At 41.8% G+C, this 22,564-nt stretch overlaps 1 protein-coding gene across 1 annotated transcript; it reads left to right on the plus strand.

Moving 5' to 3' along the window:
* The first annotated feature begins 1,968 nt into the window (after nucleotides 1–1,968).
* On the plus strand, nucleotides 1,969–15,849 carry ECHS1 (enoyl-CoA hydratase, short chain 1). Its single transcript, XM_075258336.1, has 8 exons — nucleotides 1,969–2,099; nucleotides 4,453–4,650; nucleotides 9,715–9,842; nucleotides 10,530–10,629; nucleotides 14,319–14,423; nucleotides 14,768–14,887; nucleotides 15,381–15,448; nucleotides 15,533–15,849. The coding sequence occupies exons 1-8, from the start codon at nucleotides 2,015–2,017 to the stop codon at nucleotides 15,596–15,598; spliced, it is 870 nt and encodes a 289-aa protein (XP_075114437.1). The 5' UTR covers nucleotides 1,969–2,014; the 3' UTR covers nucleotides 15,599–15,849.
* The last annotated feature ends 6,715 nt before the right edge of the window (nucleotides 15,850–22,564 follow it).

Below are 22,564 nucleotides of genomic sequence, written 5' to 3' on the forward strand. Positions count from 1 at the left end.
CAATTCCCCCATCTGCTCACACACACCCTACACCCCAATTCCCCCTCCTGCTCACACACAACCTGCACCCCAATCCCCCCTCCTGCTCACACACAGCCTTCACCCCAATCCCCCCTCCTGCTCACACACAGCCTTCACCCCAATCCCCCCTCCTGCTCACACACACCCTACACCCCAATTCCCCCTCCTGCTCACACACAACCTGCACCCCAATCCCCCCTCCTGCTCACACACAACCTGCACCCCAATTCCCCCTCCTGCTCACACACAGCCTTCACCCCAATCCCCCCTCCTGCTCACACAGCCTTCACCCCAATCCCCCCTCCTGCTCACACACACCCTGCACCCCAATCCCCCCTCCTGCTCACACACACCCTACACCCCAATTCCCCCTCCTGCTCACACACAACCTGCACCCCAATTCCCCCTCCTGCTCACACACAACCTGCACCCCAATTCCCCCTCCTGCTCACACACAACCTGCACCCCAATCCCCCCTCCTGCTTACACACAGCCTTCACCCCAATTCCCCCTCCTTCTCACACACAACCTACACCCCAATCCCGCCATCTGCTCACACACAACCTACACCCCAATTCCCCCATCTGCTCACACACACCCTACACCCCAATTCCCCCTCCTGCTCACACACAACCTGCACCCCAATCCCCCCTCCTGCTCACACACAACCTGCACCCCAATCCCCCCTCCTGCTCACACACAGCCTTCACCCCAATCCCCCCTCCTGCTCACACACAGCCTTCACCCCAATCCCCCCTCCTGCTCACACACAGCCTTCACCCCAATCCCCCCTCCTGCTCACACACAGCCTTCACCCCAATCCCCCCTCCTGCTCACACACAGCCTTCACCCCAATCCCCCCTCCTGCTCACACACAGCCTTCACCCCAATCCCCCCTCCTGCTCACACACAGCCTTCACCCCAATTCCCCCTCCTGCTCACACACAACCTACACCCCAATCCCGCCATCTGCTCACACACAACCTACACCCCAATCCCGCCATCTGCTCACACACAACCTACACCCCAATCCCCCCTCCTGCTCACACACAGCCTTCACCCCAATCCCCCCTCCTGCTCACACACAGCCTTCACCCCAATCCCCCCTCCTGCTCACACACAGCCTTCACCCCAATCCCCCCTCCTGCTCACACACAGCCTTCACCCCAATCCCCCCTCCTGCTCACACACAGCCTTCACCCCAATTCCCCCTCCTGCTCACACACAACCTACACCCCAATCCCCCCTCCTGCTCACACACAGCCTTCACCCCAATTCCCCCTCCTGCTCACACACAACCTACACCCCAATCCCGCCATCTGCTCACACACAACCTACACCCCAATCCCGCCATCTGCTCACACACAACCTACACCCCAATCCCGCCATCTGCTCACACACAACCTACACCCCAATTCCCCCTCCTTCTCACACACAACCTACACCCCAATCCCCCCTCCTGCTCACATACAGCCTACACCCCAATCCCGCCATCTGCTCACACACAACCTACACCCCAATCCCCCCTCCTGCTCACATACAACCTACACCCCAATCCCGCCATCTGCTCACACACAGCCTTCACCCCAATTCCCCCTCCTGCTCACACACAACCTACACCCCAATTCCCCCTCCTGCTCACACACAACCTACACCCCAATTCCCCCTCCTGCTCACACACAACCTACACCCCAATTCCCCCTCCTGCTCACATACAGCCTTCACCCCAATTCCCCCTCCTGCTCACATACAGCCTTCACCCCAATTCCCCCTCCTGCTCACATACAGCCTACACCCTAATTCCCCTCCTGCTCACACAAGCTGTCTCCTTCACTTGCTGTATGACAATACACTGTGCTGTACAATACAGAATAGCTCCGCCCATACAAGTCAGATCACATGGTCATTACGTCATCAGAGGTCCTTCAGCTCCCTTGGAAATAGCTTTTTAACAAGTCCAGAAACCTGAACTGCGCATGTCTGCAAGCTAAAGATGGCGACGCTCTGTAGAGGAGTCTTTCGGCTGGCAGCTTCCAGATGTCATTGCCGTCCGGGGCTTTTCAGGGAGTACAGTGCGGGTATGTGGAGCCGGGACATGTTTACAGACACAGTATACCTCGTGTAACATGGAGGGTATAGCACCAGAGGACAACAACAGGCTGGAGGGCAAATGTCTGACGAGTCCAGGCTACACTGTGATTGTGTGTAAGAGACACAAGACGTTCTCCAACACCTCATAGCGAATCATGACAGGTGCAAGGCATGCTGGGAGTTGTAGTTTCACATCACATGAATACATGTGTTGGGGACAAGTGAACATGGCTATAGAGTGATTCAGTAAAGCAGGATTCATTGGGCAGTGGAACAATAACTAGAGTGATTAGTCAGTTAGAAGCTACATACACATACAGTAAGGTCACACTGATATCACTATTGACAATGCATTAAAGGCCTTGTCCAAGTCACTTAGAAATCGTGCTGACTGCTGCCAGTCACTGACCTCCGGTAACCTTTACATAAGGGCATGTGGCCGAGTGTGTAGATGGCATTGCTGAGGTCAGTGATTAACCACAGAGGACATAAATGCAGCTCAGTTACCCAGAGTATGATCTATCCCATGCAGGTTTTATCACCCACCCCCACAAGTATGTGAGTAATGGTCTCTACAACAGCAGTTTAGGCTGGGGTGCCACGCAACGTTTTACAGTCCGTGCAAAGTGAATGCAATTCTAATAAATCTCATCCACACATTGCAGAAAAATATGCACAGCGGAAATGCTGCACGTTCCAAAACTGTTGTGTCTTTGTAAATCACAGTATGTCACTTCTATCTATGGAAACGGCAGCGGTTTCTCTATAGGTATAATTGAAGAAGGAATTCTGCAGACTTTCTGTGAAAAGTGCTTTGGGAAAAACATGATGCGTTTCAGCTGGGATTTTTCCCACAGTGCTTTTTTTGCTGTGGATTACTAAAGTGAGGCCTCAGCCTAAGGGCTCGTTCCCACAGAGTAACGCGGCGCTCAATCTGACACGTAAACACAGAAAGCACTTCAAAACAGAATCCTATTGACTTCAATGGATTCCGTCTTACGCGTGCTACACATTGAAATCAATGGGAGGCTTTTTAACCCTTTGATTTCAATGTGTTACGCTCGTTAAACGGAACCCATCAAAGTCAATGGGATTCTGTTTTGAAGCGCTCACTCTGACACGTGTTTACGTGTCAGATTGAGCGCCGCGTTACTCTGTGGGAACGAGCCCTAAGGGTCCATTCACACGGAGGAGAATGGTGAGGAATTTGGTGTGGAATTTTCCACGCTGAAAAAAAAAAGGGTCCCATTGATTTCAATGGGTTCTGCTAGCTTTTTTTTTCCCACTAGCAGAATTTTATTCCACACCAAATTCCTCACCATTTTCCTCCGTCTGAATAGACCGTAAAGGTGATACAAATGGTAAATGTACATACACTATATGACTTACAAGTTTGTGGCACCCTCCATCGGTAATGCTGGAATTCAATATGGTGTTGGCGCACCCTTAGCCTTGATGACGGCTTCCACTCTCACAGGCATACGTTCAATCAGGTGCTGGAAGGTTTCTTGGGGAATGGCAGCCAATTCTTCACGAAGTGCTTCACTAAGGAGAGGTATCAATGTAGGTCGGTGAGGCCTGGCACCAAGTCAGCGTTCCAAAACATCCCAAAGGTGTTCTATAGGATTCAAGTCAGGACCCTGTGCAGGCCAGTCCATTACAGAGATGATATCGTGGTGTAACCACTCCGCCACAGGCCGTGCAGTATGAACAGGTGCTCGATCGTGTTGAAAGATAAAATCGCCATCCCCGAATTGCTCTTCAACAGTGGGATGCGAGAAGGTGTTTAATACATCAATGTAGGCCTGTGCTGTGATAGTGCCACGCAAAACAACAAGGGGTGCAAGACCCCTTCATTACCGATGGAGGGCGCCACGAACTTGTAAGTCATTTTCAGCCAGGTGTCTGGATACTTTTGATGACATACTGTACACTGATGCAGTGTGAAAAGTCCCTAGCCCCCACGATTAGCTGTTCTAGTAAGACGCATCTTTCTTATTTGCCCTGCATGTAATGCATGGATTGGATGAATCCACCAGACAGAGAGCTACTCTTGCAAAGAAGATACCTAACATAGATGGTTTTGTTTTGTTTTTTTAACAAGACGCCTCCACTAAAAATGTATTCCATGATGTCAATGGGTGCAAAGATTGGAAGACAAAATACTAAAAAAAAATTATTTGCTTGACCAATCATAGTATAGAGCAGGTACACATCTTATTGCATTTATTATTTCAGTCATAGCATTGTAGTCCTCAAGTAGCAGCTAAACATGAGTTAATAATAGGATGTATGACATATACCAGTTATGTAAACCCTGCTATATTTTTCCCTTTGCAGGACCATCGTACCAGTACATCCTGGTAGAACGTAGAGGGCAGAACCAAAATGTCGGCTTCATACAACTGAACCGGCCCAAAGCACTGAATGCATTATGTGATGGGCTGATGACTGAGATCAACCAAGCTCTTGACTCTTTTGAAGTGGATCCACAGATTGGAGCAATTGTTATCACAGGGGGCGAAAAGGCTTTTGCTGGTTAGTTGTACCTGAGAATGTGAATACTACAAACTGCCTGTAAATATCTGCTGTCCAATCCTGAAACTGTTATAGGCTGTATTATTGAGGCATCTCCTAGATGAGTGTGTCTGGTTTAGGAGAACTCAACTCTTCTGTTACTGTATGGGGCTAGGAAGGAGACAATGGGTGAATTTAGAATGGTTCTTGGGTAGAGATGGGCGAGTAGTACACGATCGAGTCGGTATTCAATAGAATACTACGGTATTCAAATTACTCGTACTCGTTCGAATACTACTCGCAGTAAAGATTCGATTCAGAATCAGCATTGATTGGCCGAATCAACGCTGGTTCTGCAGCAGGCTCGTCCTTGCTAGTCGGGAGAGCTGGCAGCTTGCGGTTATGCGGGAGCAGACTTTTTCCCATAGGAATGCATTGACCAGCGTTGATTGGTCACTGTACAGCATTCGGCCAATCAACGCTGGTTCTTCCTGAGGCTCGTCTGTGACGAGGCAGAGTCTAACATCAGACCACAATGGAGACTGCTGTGGTCCGATCTAGACTCCGCCTCCTAACAGACGAGCCTCTGGCAGAACCAGCGTTGATTGGCCGAATGCTGTACAGTGACCAATCAACGCTGGTCAATGCATTCCTATGGGAAAAAGTCTGCTCCCGCATAACCGCAAGCTGCCAGCTCTCCCGACTAGCAAAGACGAGCCTGCTGCAGAACCAGCGTTGATTTGCCGAATGCTATACACTGTATATCATTCGGCCAATCAATGCTGGTTCTGCAGGACGAGTAAGTTCACATTAGCGCTTGCCTCCTGTCTGGAAGGAGGACCCCCCCACCCCCCAACGGAATATCAGCGCAACTGCAACCGCTGTACAGTTAAAGCACACGGACCTGTTATAGTCTATTGGGTCCGTGCGCTTTAACTGCACAGCGCTCCTCCTAAACACTCTCCTCCTGCTACTCGTGAACTTGGTGACTCTCCTTTAGTCGAATAGTGGTTTCCCCTGAAACGGGCATTTTTTCCCATAGACTGTAATGGGATTCGATATTCGATTGAGTAGTCGAATATTGAGGCTCTACTCGAAACGAATCTCGAATATTTCACTACTCGCTCATCTCCTGGGCCTCTATTCCTGGGCCTGAATTCTGGACTGAAATAGGCACGTATTAGCTCCTTAACAGTTAAAGGGGTTGTCCGGGATAAAATACAAAATAACCCCTACACTAAATCCACTCTCCCTGCCTAACCTCAAATTTACTTGTATTTACAAAAAAATTGTATAACTACCCATATCCTTGTAGCGGTCATATGACCTCCCCAGGGACACGTTCTGATAAATAGTAGTGGGCGCGATAGCCTATCTTGGAAAACAGGGGGGTTGGCAGACGCTAGTAGTGGGTAGGATAGCATAGCTAGGCAGACAGGGAGGGGCGTGTAACAGTGTGAGAGAGGAGGGGAGAGCAGTGACAGGGACGTAGTATGGAAGGTATACAGAAAGTTACATAGCAGGAATCTAACACCTTGTAAACAAATGAAGAAGATGTCAGAAGCTCCACAGAAACCCAGTAACCACTCAAAACACTGCTAAAAGTTTATGGTTGTACTTTTAACCCATTAATAGCACTAACAGACCTATAAAATAAATTTGCCTGTAAAAGCCCTTTAACATTTTCGGGAGGGTTTTTGCAATTTTAAGTTCCTTTTTTTTTATTGCAGATTTATGGCTGAAATGCATATTGCTGGCACATATCTCTGGTGCCTTATGTGCATTTTAACTCATCTGAATGTTAAGGTTCATTACTAGAGATTAGCGAGTACTGTTCGGATCGGCTGATCCGAAAAGTACTCGCTCATCTCTATTCATTACATTTATCATGTAGAGTAAGTAACTAATTTTTTTTTTTTTTTTTAGGGGTTGTTACGGATGTGGTGATACTAATTGTATGTTTTTTAATTAATTAAATAATTTGGGTGCAGCATATAATTGCTTAACCCCTTCCCAACACAGGCATTTTTCGATTTTAACCCCTTCCCCTTTCCAAATCCTATAAGTTTTTTATTTTTCCGCTGTCAATCATAGGGACAAATTTTTCTTCATGATGATACCATTAATTATTCTGTTCAATGTACTGGGATGCTGGAAAAAAAATCAGAATGGGGTGGATTTGAAGAAAAAGTGCATTTGTGAGACTTTATTATGGGCTTTGTTTTTGCGCCGTTCCCTGTACAGCCAAAATATCATGTCCCCTGTAATTCTATGTTTCAGTACGATTCCAGGGATACCTAATTTATATGGTTTTATTTACATTTTAACCCCTTAACAAAAATCCAACACTGTGCCAATATTTTCTTTCTAAAACTCGCCATAATCTGACACTCGTAACATTTTTTTATACATCCGTGTACATGCATAGGGCGTCTTTTTTTGCGGAACCAGGTGTACTTTTTAGTTATACCATTTGGGGAAATTGCTATTGCTTTGATCACTTTTATTAAAATTTTTATCAGATGCAAAACAGTGGAAAAAAACGGCAGTTAGGCACTTACGACGTTTATTTTTATAGATTTGTAGACCGGGAGTTTTCGGACACGGATACCTAATGTATATGTGTTTCACAGTATTTAAGTACTTTTATATGTGTTCTAAGGAAAGGGGGGTGATTTAAACTTTATTTTTTTTTATGTATTTATTTATTTATTTGCATGTATTAGACCCCCTAGGGGTCGTGAACCCCAGGGGGTCTGATCACTAATGCAGTGCATTACAATAAACTGGCAGTTCTATTGCAGGCTACATACGGTAGAGTAGCCTGCAATAGAAAATGACGAAAGATAGGCCTGGGAGCCTTCACAAGGCTCCCAGCTGTCATAGCAACAGGATCCGGGTGCTGGCGATCCCTGACAAAATGACAGCGCCCATGCTCTGTCTGTATAATGGCGCCTCAGTCACATTTGACCGAGGCGCCAGAAGGGATAATGTCTGCGATCAGTGTGGGAATTAGCACCGGGTGTCTGCTGTATAAAACAGCAGACACCTGGTGGCTATGGCGGACACCATCTTTAAACAACTGGCATCCGCGATGTCGTGAAAGGGTTAAGTATAATAGGGGGTGATCTCATGACCAAAATACCATGGTACCATTGGTCCGTAGCGCGAGTATATACAGCGTTGCTTCACCAGGTTATCTGCAGTGCTCCTATTCCTTCGGAAAGGGATTAATAGGAGCACTGCAGATACCCTATATTCAGCCATACTGAATTCCAAGTGGGGGGAAAAAATCTCAGTCCTCAAGCTCAGGGAAGGGGCAGACAGACAACCAAAACACCCCCTCCCCTTCCCCAGCACCCAGCAACTACTGCACCCAAAAACTTCAGCCATTTTAATTTTTGAAATTTTCCAGTAACTGCTGCATCCCCCCCCCCCCCCCCGGCTTATACTCGAGTCAATAAGTTTTCCCAGTTTTTTGTGGTAAAATTAGGGGCCTCTGCTTATATTCGGGTCGGCTTATACTCGCATATACGATATATTACAGACTGCTCTTTGCAGCCTGTAATAGAAGTACCAATATTTTGCAATGCATTAGCTTTGTAATGTTTTGCATTAATGATCAGACCCCCTGGGGTTCAAGACCCATAGGGTGTCAAATAAATTCAGTATAAAAAAAAGTTAAAGAAAATATAAAAAAATAAAATTAAAAATTTGAATCACTTCCCTTATAGAATAGATAAAATAAAAATTACAGTGAAACACATGCACATTACGTATCTCTGTGTGTGAAAATGTCTCGTCTACAGACTTAAAAAAAAATATATTTTTCCAGTATGGTGAACAACTTACCGGGGAAAAAAAAAAATCTGAAAAGTGCCGAACTGCATTTTTTTCGCTGTTTGCCTATGATAAAATATGTGAAAAAAAAGTGATCAAAGCAATAGACATTCCCCAAAATGGTATAATTAAAACGTACATCTGACCCTACAAAAAATAGACACCCTATACATACATGGAACATACATTCTGTATGTACACGGAAATATAAAAAAGTTACAGGTGGCAGAATATGGCAGCTCTAAGAAAAAAATATCTATCTATCTATCTATATGTATATTTAAAGTTTTGGATTTTTTTTTTTATGGGGTTAAAATGTAACTAAAATTATGTCAATTTGGTTTCCCCAGAATCATACTAAAACAGAATATATCATCATCCACTGTGGGAAGGTTATCTGTATGCACTTGAGAAAGAGCAAGATAGGCTCGAAACGCGTTGTGTAAATAAAGTTTGTTGATTTACCCGGGTGAGCGCGGTTCTTCTGTTCTCCCCTTGAGTGAGAAGGTCAACCCCCAATATTGTTGAAAACAGAATACAGGGGACATGTCATTTTGGCTGCACAGTGAATGCCATAAAAACGAAGCCCATAAGAAAGTCGCACAAATGCAGTTTTTCTCCAATTCCACCCCTTTCTGATTTTTTTTACCCAGCTTCCCAGTACATTGTACGGAATATTAAATGGTACCATTATGAAAAACAATTTGTCACTCAAATATTAAGCCTTCATATGGCTCTGTGAATGTAAAAATAAAAAAGGTTATGGTGATGAGTCAAAAACGAAAATTGAAGACTGCCTGTGGCAGGAAGAGGTTTTGCCACATAAGGGTTAAATGTTAGCTGCCTTGGACCTCCAGCAATGTGGAGAACTAGGGCCCGATGGTTCCCTGTCTATGAAGCACCAGTGCGATTTCGTGAGCAGTGGTCCATTTAGTTCTGCGGGGCTGCCAGGACTGTGATTTCCAACATTGGCCACTCAAATAAATCCAGTGTTTTTTTTTTAATTTATTTTTTCTTTTTAAAGACCGCCTAGATAAGTTTACATTGTCTGATGTGGGCACTAATTCACCATTCCACAAGTAGTCATCAAGAGCAGCGGCTGCTTTTGTGCAGATTTAAAACAATGTACCAGTACTGTAGAAGTGTGTATGCAAATAAATTCAAGCAGGATAATGAAAACCTAGAAAAAATAAAACAGGACTAATCTTCTATATAAACACTTGAAAATTTTTGTATTCCTCGCAGCTGGAGCTGATATCAAAGAGATGCAAAACCTGACCTTCCAGGAATGCTATGGGGGAGGCTTCCTGTCCCACTGGAATCGTGTCTCTACTGTAAAGAAGCCTGTTATTGCAGCTGTTAATGGCTTTGCGGTAAGTTATCAGATCACATTTTTGGTATGTATAACTTTTTGATAACATTTTATTGCTATTGCTGGGGGAGGCAAGGTGACCAAAATACTTTAATTTGCATACTGCACAGTTTGGTGGGGGTTTTGTGTGTTTTAGAGCCTTGGCCGTATGGGATAACATTATTTTTGGATAATGCTGATGTCTTAATAGTACTGACCCACATAGGGATACCTAATATGTTTGTTTACAAAGTATTTTTTAAATGATAAAGTTTTTGTTTTTAACTTTTTACCATTTTCTTTTTTTTTACTTTTTTTTTTTTTATTTAAAAAAAAAACAAATCCTGTCCCGAAAGGGAACCACTTGATCCCTAGTGCAATGCACTGCAATAGTTCTTTACTAAAGTACATCGCACATAGGATTCCTATGCCAGGAAGCCATTGATTGGGTACTATTGCAACCCTTCAGACTTGCAGTCTCATCTCAAGAAATCTGAGTGGGCTTAAGGGGGCGAAGCAATCTTTCCTCCTAACCACTCAGTTGCCATAATCTTTGGTGGCTAGTCCCGATCCTAGCTGTGTAATACAGCCAAGACCCATAAGTCATGTGGCATTAGTGTCTTTTTCTATTTTGTGAATAAAGCATAGCGAACTATTGAGTATCACACTTGTCAGAATTAATGGATGTCATTTTGATGTGTGCATACAGCTTGGAGGAGGATGTGAACTTGCTATGATGTGTGACATTATATACGCCGGAGAGAAGGCACAGTTTGGGCAGCCAGAAATCTTGCTTGGAACCATTCCAGGTATGTTTATATGTCTGGATGATGGTGTGGTTTTATAAACTTCATTTTAGTTAGACTTTCTTGGTATTTTAAGTACCTTACAGTGTCCTTTGTTTCTGCTCCTGTTGCAAGCCCATTATAGGGACCCTATCTCAAGGTTTTGGTCCCTAAACTAGCAACATATCCTTATGTTGCTGTGGTTTAAGGCTCCAAACTTGGTAGCCTTATTTTCAGTCATCACACTCTTTGGGCCAAGGTCCCATATCACAGAAAAGCAGTTTTTTTGTTGCAGGTTTTGCTGCGTTTTTTTGTGCCAAACCTAGGTGTGGCTACAAAAGAAATAGAAAATCTAAACAAAGCACTTGTACTTCTCCCTTCTGCTCGAACCACAGCAAAATCTGCAACAAAAAAATGTTGCTTTCCCGCAATGTGGGGCAACTTTTACCTTGTCCGAGGTGGGCCATGGTCTCATTGCTGACGCTCCCAGCACATTGTATTGTTGAAGCTGAGGTAGGTGCACCTTGCTTCATTGCATATACTCAAGAAAAGAAGAAAAACAAATGTCTGTATTTTCAGCTTACAGTACACGCATGCCTTGTTTTTCTTTTATGATTGCAGCTATGAGCTCATATATGAATTCCTGCCTGACTATCACTCAAATACACAGGAGCGTTTTGATGTGATTAAAGGGGGTTATACCAAGTTTTCAGAGCTTCATTTAAGTGATAGCTTGCTGATCCACAGGGTGGTATGACTCCCATGCCATCTTCTTTCAGTAAGTGGAGTGTCAGGTCGAGCAGGTGCGCTGGTCCATTTATCTCTGTAGAAACTGTCAGACATACCGTATATACTCAAGTATAAGCCAAATTTTTCAGCACAGTTTTTGTGCTGAAAAAAGCCCCCCTCGGCTTATACACGAGTCAGCAAATTTTGTATTTATTTATTTTTTTTAGGGGGAGGGGGTATCTATGACCAGCCGCAATATCAATGTATAGAATCTCCCATAAAATAGTGGGAAAAAAAGAAGCTTTAAAAGAATTAAAAAAAAAAAAAAAAGTTGTAAATCCCTCCTTTCCCTAGAATACATACAAAAGTAGAAAATTACTATGAAACACATACACATTAGGTATCCCTGTGTCTGAAAGTGCCCGGTGTACTGAATATAGGGGATCTGCAGTGCTCCTGTTCCGTCGGGAAGGGGTTAATAGGAGCACTGCAGATCTGAATTCCAAGTGGGGGGAAAAAAAACAGTCCTCAAGCTCAGGGAAGGGGCAGACAGACAACCAAACACCCCCTCCCCTTTCCCAGCACCTACTGCACCCAAAAACCATTTTAATTTTTGAAATTTTCTAGTAGCTGCTGCATAGGGGCCTCGGCTTATATTCGGGTCCGCTTATACTTGAGTATATACGGTAGCTTCTTTTTGTATTTTCGTTTACTTCAAACTACTATCTGTAAGAGAAAAAAAAATCATATTACCACTAGCTATATAGGACTGTAAATTTCTATTAAGAGTTAGAAAATACAAGAAAGCAATAATAGGTAGCATAGGAGTTTACAGTACAAAGAAAACTTAAAGGGGTATTCCCATCTACATAATTTTTTAATTTTTAGATGATTAAAAGTTAAACATTTTTGTAAATGTAAGTAATTAAAAATTCTGCAGAGTTTTTAAGATTTTCTCTAACTTTCTTAGTGGTGACAGTCTTTTATCTTGATCGGTTGCCATGGATACGACCATCAATGCAGAAACTTTCTAAGGTCAGAAAATCAGCCATGATTTCTTTATTGCGGCCAGGATATCTTCTGATACATGTACAGTCATGGCCAAAAGTTTTGAGAATGACACAAATCTTATATTTTCACATGATCTGCTGCCCTCTGGTTTTTATGTGTGTTTGTCAGATGTTTTTATCACATACAGAAATATAATTGCAATCATATTATGAGTAACCAAAGCTTATATTGACAGTTAGAATGAGTTATTGCAGCAAGTCAATATTTGCAGTGTTGACCCTTCTTCTTCAGGACCTCTGCAATTCTCCCTGGCATGCTCTCAATCAACTTCTGGACCAAATCCTGACTGATAGCAGTCCATTCTTGCACAATCAATGCTTGCATTTTGTCAGAATTTGTAGGTTTTTGTTTGTCCACCCGTCTCTTGATGATTGACCACAAGTTCTGGGATTACGATCTGGGGAGTTTCCAGGCCATGGACCCAAAATCTCTATGTTTTGTTCCCTGAGCCATTTAGTTATCACCTTTGCTTTATGGCAAGGTGCTCCATCATGCTGGAAAAGGCATTGTTGATCGCCAAACTGCTCTTGGATGGTTGGGAGAAGTTGATCTTGGAGGACATTCTGGTACCATTCTTTATTCATGGCTGTGTTTTTAGGCAAGACTGTGAGAGAGCCGATTCCCTTGGCTGAGAAGCAACCCCACACATGAATGGTTTCAGGATGCTTTACAGTTGGCATGAGACAAGACTGGTGGTAGCTCTCACCTCGTCTTCTCCGAATAAGCTGTTTTCCAGATGTCCCAAACAATTGAAAAGGGGATTCATCAGAGAAAATGACTTTACCCCAGTCCTCAGCAGTCCACTTCCCTGTACCTTTTGCAGAATATCAGTCTGTCCCTGATGTTTTTTCTGGAGAGAAGTGGCTTCTTTGCTGTCCTCCTTGAGACCAGGCCTTGTTCCAAGAGTCTCCGCCTCACAGTGCATGCAGATGCACTCACACCTGCTGCTGCCATTCCTGAGCAAGCTCTGCACTGCTGGTAGCCCGATCCCGCAGCTGAAACACTTTTAAGAGACGGTCCTGGCGCTTGCTGGTCTTTCCTGGGCGCCCTGGAGCCTTTTTGCCAACAATGGAACCTCTCTCCTTGAAGTTCTTGATGATGCAATGATAGATTGTTGACTGAGGTGCAATCTTTCTAGCTGCGATACTCTTCCCTGTTAGGCCATTTTTGTGCAGTGCAATGATGACTGCACGTGTTTCTTTAGAGATAACCATGGTTAACAGAAGAGAAACAATGATGCCAAGCACCAGCCTCCTTTTAAAGTGTCCAGTGGTGTCATTCTTACTTAATCATGACAGATTTATCTCCAGCCCTGTCCTCATCAACACCCACACCTGTGTTAATGGAGCAATCACTGAAATGATGTTAGCTGGTCCTTTAAGGCAGGGCTGCAATGATGTTGAAATGTGTTTTGGGGGATAAAGTTCATTTTCTAGGCAAATATTGACTTTGCAAGTAATTGCAGTTAAGCTGATCACTCTTTATAAGATTCTGGAGTATATGCAAATTGCCATTAGAAAAACTGAAGCAGTAGACTTTGTAAAAATTAACATTTGTATCATTCTCAAAACTTTTGGCCATGACTGTAGTGTCCTTGCCTGATAATACAAAATCAATACAATAACAAAATCATAGCTGGGTTCCTAACAAGTCCCAGACCATAGAAAGTTTCTGCATTGATGGTCGCATCCACTGTCACCACTAACAAAGTTAGAGAAAATCTTTAAAACTCTGCAGAATTTTTAATTACTTATATTTGCAAAAAGGTTTAACTTTTAATTATCTACAAATATAGATATGATTATGTACATGGGAATACCCCTTTAATGAATATGGTCCATAATAGTCCTAGAATTCTCACTGTATTATATTTCCCCTAGCAATGCAGTTGTTAACTTCTTTGTCTTTCCCAGGGGCCGGAGGTACTCAGAGGCTAACAAGAGCTGTTGGAAAATCCCTGGCTATGGAGATTGTCCTTACTGGTGATCGCATCAATGCCCAAGAAGCCAAGGAAGCAGGTATTGTCATGTGCAAAATAGGCCTAAATTATAAGTACTTCAAATAGCCATATTAAAAAGCATAATTACCTCCAGAAAACTACATTTGGTCATAAATCACCAGTGCAAAGATAATGCAAATCAGCCTGCAAGTGTATTGCAGCCTAAGATTTCCCAGATTTGCCTTCCTACAGCAATGACACTTGCAGAGACTAAAATTGTCAACTGGCACTGTTAATGGTTTTGGGAGATATTTTGAACCTTTTAGACTTGCTTTCATTTCTACATTTAGAATACTTTTTTGCAAATTAATTTATTTGGTATTAAGTTGGGGATATTGAAATAATACAGTACTTTCTCTACAGGTCTTGTCAGCAAAGTGTACCCAGCGGACAAGGTTGTGGATGAAGCCATTGCTTGTGGGGAGAAAATAGCCAGAAACTCAAAACTTATTGTATCTATGGCAAAAGAAGCTGTTAATGGAGGTGAGAAAAGGTTTAGTCACTAAGATGGATTTTTATAGCTTATTCATACCTTGCTAAATGGTTGTATACTGGATGATGTGCCATCTCTGGATGCTTTTAAAATGTCATTTTCATTTTAATACTTCTATTCCCCATGAAATTGTCAGTTTGAAACCTATTTTCTTCTAACTCCGTATTGAGCTATTCCTCTGTTATTTCTTTTGGAAATATATGAATAAACTGAGAAATATATAATGTAGAGATCTAAGAAAGATATTTCAGAATTATTTCATGGTGAGTACATTAAGATAGACAGGGGAGCCTTGGACGATCAGTGCTGATTGTTTGTGGCTCTGTTTGTTTTTCCTTCCAAGAGCAAGTAAACCACTTTACATGCAGGCTGAAAATATATAAGCAAACAGTTAACTCATAACTCCAGGATCATTTTCCATCTCTCATTTATTTTGGCATTCATGAAGAGAAATAAACACTACTTATCTGTATTTTTCCATAGCATTTGAATTATCCTTGTCAGAGGGCAATAGACTTGAAAAGCGACTTTTCCACTCAACGTTTGCTACAGTAAGTGTGAAGACTATCTGTATTAATAGTTGTAGAACTGTGTAGAGGACGCAACCATTTACTTCTTGTAATTTACCTTTGTAGGATGACCGTAAAGAAGGAATGTCTGCTTTTGTAGAGAAGAGGAAGGCAAACTTTACTGACAAATAGAGTCTGACCATGGGAATGACTGCACACGTATATAGATAATCCTCTATCTGATCCCATACACTCTGCCTTAATTCTACAAAGAGATTTATCTGTAATATTACAAAGCAAAGTTATTCTCATCACAAACCCTGATGGTAATTAAATGAATGAAGGCTTATTCATCTATGTGAGTGTGAAACACTAAAAAGTAATAGAAATTGAATATGTTACGGCTCAATGTTATTTTCAATAAATATATTTTTTTCTCAAAATGTACAGAGTAGTAACGTTCTTTAGCTCAGGAGCTATCTCAACATGTGAAGAAAAGCTCACTGTGACAATTAAAAAAAAAAATAAAAATCTTATTAATAACGGGCATCCTGTAAACTGAAGTATTGTAAACTTACTCACACAGTACTTTCTCATCGTAATACCAGATTGGCATTCTGTTGGGTGCTATGGACAGCAAACTAAATTTGCAGAGTCTATTGCACAGACTGGATTTTCTTTCTGCAGGTCCATGAGAATCTTGATGAAAGTATTTTAGATTTGCATAATAAAGTAACTGGGCAAACATAATATTCTGTATGAATTGGCAAATCAGAGGACACAAACTGTGCTCGTATTGCAAAAGGTACCATATATACTCAAGTATAAGCTGAATTTTTCAGCACAATTCTTGTGCTGAAAAAGCCCCCCTTGGCTTATACTCGAGTCAGGCAAAAAAGAAAAAAAATGTTTTTTTTCTTGGGGCGGGGGGGTCTATGACCAGCCACAATAGTAATGTATAGAATCTCACATAAAATAGTTAAAAAAAAAAAAAAAAAGCTTTAAAAAAAAATAAAAGTTGTAAATCCCTCCTTTCCCTAGAATACATATAAATGTAGAAAATGACTGTGAAACACATACATGTGAGGTACAGTTTCATCAGGAAGGGGTTAATAGGAGCACTGCGGATACCCTATATTCAGCCAGACTGAATTCCAAGTGGGGAAAAAAAAAAACTCAGTCCTCAAACTCAGGGAAGGGGCAGACAGACAACCAAAACACCCCCTCCCCAGCACCCAGCAACTACTGCACCCAAAAACTCCAACCATTTTAATTTTTGAAATTTTCCAGTAGCTGCTGCATTTCCCCCCTAGGCTTATACTCGAGTATATGCGGTAAGTAGTAAACTAGCAGCCAAAATAAAGAAAAAAAATGCTGCTTTGACTTGTTTGAATCTCTAAGAAACTGATCTAACTCTATGACCTGTCACCTAACCAAACTTGTACTATGCTTCACACTTGATAAGGAAGAATAACCCCTAAACAACTGTCTGCGTATGCGACACTCTTCATATTGCAGGGCATGTTCTGGTTTTGTTTTGATCCCAGTCACTAGGTTTCTTAGATCTATAGGGGCTACGTTGCAAAAGTGTTCCTAGTAGAACAAGTACGGTCTGTAAGATTCTACGCACCTCAAGGTGTCTTCCTTCGGATAGTACCTTTATTTACCCATAAACCTGGTTACCTTTACATACCAGCAAGGTGATTTATGATTCCCATCTGAAAACTGCATGTAATAAAATCTGAGCTCTATGAGGAAAATAAGGTAAGGGTACAATTTATTGTGAGAAAATTCTAAAAACAGATCCATGAAATATGACAGATTTCAGCAGATACTGTGAGCCAGTCAGGTAACATCTATGCTATCGCAGTCAGGATGGAAACACAGAAGCCGATGCCCTTCTGTGCCAAGGGATGTTTGTGGCAAGAGTATTGAGCCACAATCCTAATTATCTAAAGCCTTCCTTTCTTTCCCTGCTTGTGATGAGTGAACCGCTTGTGCTCCTCCTGTTATTAAATGTCACTTTTCACTCTTGCAGTTTTCCACTTTTCAACAGTATTAATTACTGAGCTCTGGTTACTCTATGTCTGAACGTATTTAACATGAAGACACATTGTAGCTGCTGAATATCACTCATTATCTATTCCCCATTAGCTAGGAGGCTTATTAGATCAAATTGGTGCTTGATGTAAATGCTGTAATTGGTTCAAGGTGTTTATTTCTCACAATGGGGAAATATTTCCTTTCGGTGCATCAGGTTAGATGATAGGAGATCTATTGTGCAGACTTGGTTACAGGCATCAATGGCCTGCTGTGTATGTGGCGCCAAGACAGTGTATCCCTACATGCTCTCAATATTAGGCAGCTTTCAATACACTATAACTGGCCATTTCTGTCTTTCTCTTTATTATGCCAGTTATGATTTGTTTAATCTATATAAGGTATTTTAAGTACAGTACATTTTACTTACCAGTTTGCTATCAAGAATATCTAGAATCTTCCCTTTATCCACAGGATAGAGGATAAATATCTGATTAGTAGGGTTCTCAGTTTTCAGACCCCGTCGATCAGTGAACGGAACATGTTTTTCCACATTGTGCTTTTGCAGCCGGGCTGAATGTAGATGTGCCAGTTGGTGGAGGGATGAATCTGCTCCCCCATACATTTCAATGGAGTCCCGAAGTACAACACTGAGCATTGTTCGGCACTCACATTGAAGTGACACTCCTGCATTCAGACTCAACAGTGGGAGAACACCCCACGATTTTCTACGATATTCTAATATACTTTATGTACCAATTCCTCATGGTTTTCTTGATCCCTACTTGCTGTCATTCATTTTGCTTAGTCCCGTAAATAAAAATCAGTCCATGGTCATGTGGTGAATACACAGGTAGGTGCACAGCACAGTGTCTTATTGGCATGACTATGGATTGTATATCACGTGACTATAGGCTGATTTTTAGAATGAAAGCAAGCAGAGGTCAAAAAAAACCCTTAAGGAATTGATACAGAAAATATATTGGAAAATTTTGTAACTTTTCCACTTGACTCACAATATTGGTCTGAAATTGGACAAAACTCCTTCCTGACAACTGCTGTATTTTAAACATGGCGCTCACTCAGGAGAGAAGTGAGCGCCGTAACAGTTGCCATGCACCACTATGATTGTCAACATGGTCATTCCCCTGAATGAGATTCCGTGGCGGTGATCTGTTGACATCTAGAACGCTTTTCAAGTCTCCATAGCACTGTTTTCAGTATAGTTCTATTACAGACTGTGGTAGAATTCCTATAATAGAACTCTATGCAATTCACAATATACTGCAGTGCATTAGCTTTTCCATGTATAAGATCACCATTCCCCCAGGATGAGATCCAGAGATGGCAATCTGTTAACTTGACAACCAGGAACCTTTTGATTTTATTTTGCTTTAAGTTCTGATGGATCCATGATGATCCAGTTTTGTCAGTACATTATCGGCAAGGCCTTATTCAGATAGTCCTAATGGGGATGCTTTTTGGCTCTGTGCATTGCATACAGATAGTCAGACCGCCAAAATTATATCATAAATCTCATGTTCCAGATCTCTGCTTTATGTCGGCATCAAACTTTAGTCACCCTTTTATTTTTTACAGCGTTTTCAATGAAATGGAAAGACGGCGCTCTCAGGTCACAACAGGATTTTATTCAAAAAGACAATGATGCACAACGCTAAAAAATCGCCGCGTTTCGGGCACACCTGCCCTTTCTCAAGTGCGTAACTAATTAGAAAATAGATAAAACAAGTATTCACTTCAACGTTTTTTTGGCCAGAGAAGCACTTAGGCCTAAGTTAAAATATACAATGAATTCAAAAAATAATAATACATAATTTATAAAACAATAGTAAAACAAATCTCATATACCAACCTTATCATTTAAAATACATATTATATTATTTTGATACATTCTACAGTGCAATCAATAAATAAAACCTCAAATTTCCTTTAAAAATTACTGTAATAAATCTCATCAGTCATTCAAAATATAAATAGTCACAAATCTATATAAACATAATAACAAGTAAATGTGCCAAATCATCTCAATCTCATGATAGAAAGCCATTGCATATCAGACGCTGATCGTTAGCATGCATCATTGTATTGTTATTTATATCAATGTGGCTACCAATAATCCCTAGTTTACAACTACAGCAAAAAAGGGGGAGCATAGAGAGTCTTACCTTCACACAAAGCTCGGTCAGTCTGGAAGATGTATACAAATTGTATGCCGTGTGCTCCTAGGTTTAAATATAGTGGAGCTCATTTGGTTCCCTACATTCCTTGGAGTGTTTCCAGATGGTGCTATCCAGGTTGTCCGCGCAAAGTATTAAAACTACACAACAATGTGCTCTAAGTTGTAGCGCATATGTGACTCGCGCGTGCGTGGTATATTTAGCATTACGAAGCGCATAGCTAAGTGCTCATACGTGATATGCATATTTGTGGTATGATTACCATTACGGAGCACGTGACTGAGTGCTCATACATAATTCGCGCATGCGTGGTGTATTTAACATCGCGGGACACATGACTAAGCGCTCATATGGTAAATAAAAGGTATTGATGTTTTTTCAAATTTCTCCCTAATATTACAAATGAATTGGAGCAACTCATAATGAAAACAATTGTTCCAAAAAACAACAGATATAGTAAGAAAAAAAATATATATACATACATATAAACACACATATACACATATACACTCACCGGCCACTTTATTAGGTACACCTGTCCAACTGCTCGTTAACACTTAATTTCTAATCAGCCAATCACATGGCGGCAACTCAGTGCATTTAGGCATGTAGACATGGTCAAGACAATCTCCTGCAGTTCAAACCGAGCATCAGTATGGGGAAGAAAGGTGATTTGAGTGCCTTTGAACGTGGCATGGTTGTTGGTGCCAGAAGGGCTGGTCTGAGTATTTCAGAAACTGCTGATCTACTGGGATTTTCACGCACAACCATCTCTAGGGTTTACAGAGAATGGTCCGAAAAAGAAAAAACATCCAGTGAGCGGCAGTTCTGTGGGCGGAAATGCGTTGTTGATGCCAGAGGTCAGAGGAGAATGGCCAGACTGGTTCGAGCTGATAGAAAGGCAACAGTGACTCAAATAGCCACCCGTTACAACCAAGGTAGCCAGAAGAGCATCTCTGAACGCACAGTACGTCGAACTTTGAGGCAGATGGGCTACAGCAGCAGAAGACCACACCGGGTGCCACTCCTTTCAGCTAAGAACAGGAAACTGAGGCTACAATTTGCACAAGCTCATCGAAATTGGACAATTGAAGATTGGAAAAACGTTGCCTGGTCTGATGAGTCTCGATTTCTGCTGCGACATTCGGATGGTAGGGTCAGAATTTGGCGTCAACAACATGAAAGCATGGATCCATCCTGCCTTGTATCAACGGTTCAGGCTGGTGGTGGTGGTGTCATGGTGTGGGGAATATTTTCTTGGCACTCTTTGGGCCCCTTGGTACCAATTGAGCATCGTTGCAATGCCAAAGCCTACCTGAGTATTGTTGCTGACCATGTCCATCCCTTTATGACCACAATGTACCCAACATCTGATGGCTACTTTCAGCAGGATAATGCAATGCCATGTCATAAAGCTGGAATCATCTCAGACTGGTTTCTTGAACATGACAATGAGTTCACTGTACTCCAATGGCCTCCACAGTCACCAGATCTCAATCCAATAGAGCATCTTTGGGATGTGGTGGAACGGGAGATTCGCATCATGGATGTGCAGCCGACAAATCTGCGGCAACTGTGTGATGCCATCATGTCAATATGGACCAAAATCTCTGAGGAATGCTTCCAGCACCTTGTTGAATCTATGCCACGAAGAATTGAGGCAGTTCTGAAGGCAAAAAGGGGTCCAACCCGTTACTAGCATGGTGTACCTAATAAAGTGGCCGGTGAGTGTATACATACACACACATATATATATATACACACATACATACATACATACATACATATATACACACACACATACATACACATACATACACACACATACACACATGCTACAGACTGGGACTTATATATTTTCAGCACATATATAATGATTAAACAATGTAGACCTTATTACTATGTGATTACATTTGGGTAAGAAGTATTGATGGTCTTTAAAAGTGCAAAAGTAATAAAGAGCTAAATCTCCAACTATATTTTTGAATACATATTTGGGATAGGAGTAGATAAACTCTTTGGGTATTTGGATGGAAAAATGCATTAAATACCTAAAATCAAACACATAGGGGACAAAAAGTAAGATATAGAGTTAGATTAAAGATTGGATTACATACATTTATTTATTAACGTCTTCTGAAGCTATATTAAGACCAAAAGGATGTAATGTATTAAACTTAAATAACCAAAACATTTCTCTCTTATTTAATGTACCATGCCTATCTGTAATTCCAGGAGGGATCCAAACGATGGGTGTTACAGTGAAACCACTAAAGCTTTTGTTATGATGTTCAGCTGCGTGTCGTGAAACGCTATGTTTAGTATATCCGTTTAGAACATTCGAGCGATGTTTATTGAGACGTTCACTCAATTGTCGAGTAGTTCTACCAATATACTGGAGGCCACAAGGGCACTCCAGTAAATAAATAACAAAGGTAGATGTACAATCCAAATGATGTCTCAATTTAAAGACTTCGTTTGTGGTAAAGCTGCTAACTTCACCAATTCCATTCTTAATGGATTTACAGCATTTACACCTATTACGATTGCAGCAAAAGCTTCCTTTAGGCAATGTGTTTGTCGTCAGGACAGTTGGTTTTGAAGAACGTAGTTTACTAGGGGCTATTAAACTTTTCAAAGTTCTTGCCCTTCTAAATGTAAAACCTGGTTTTGCGGGAAGAACTTTCTTAAGAAAGGGATCGTTAGATAAGACTGGCCAGTATTTATTAATTATATCCTTTATATGTTGCTGGGACGAGCTAAAAGCTGTAATAAAATTTATGTCATCTAGTTATGTGTCTGTTACTCATAATTCACCTACGCATCTCCTCAAAATCTCCCCACCTCTTGATAACAGTCATACCTCTACCCCCTTGGAATTAGAAGATTCACTTATTTCTGTTCATGATAGTCCCATGCC

Source organism: Leptodactylus fuscus, chromosome 10 (genome assembly GCF_031893055.1).
Source record: "Leptodactylus fuscus isolate aLepFus1 chromosome 10, aLepFus1.hap2, whole genome shotgun sequence".
Lineage (NCBI taxonomy): Eukaryota > Metazoa > Chordata > Amphibia > Anura > Leptodactylidae > Leptodactylus > Leptodactylus fuscus.

Excerpts from the sequence above, each read along its gene's own strand:
- ECHS1 (XM_075258336.1), top strand. The coding sequence starts at position 2,015 with ATGGCGACGCTCTGTAGAGGAGTCTTTCGGCTGGCAGCTTCCAGATGT. Across the intron at positions 10,630-14,318 it reads CTTGCTTGGAACCATTCCAG|GGGCCGGAGGTACTCAGAGG; the intron begins GTATGTTTATAT and ends TGTCTTTCCCAG. Across the intron at positions 14,888-15,380 it reads AAAAGAAGCTGTTAATGGAG|CATTTGAATTATCCTTGTCA; the intron begins GTGAGAAAAGGT and ends ATTTTTCCATAG.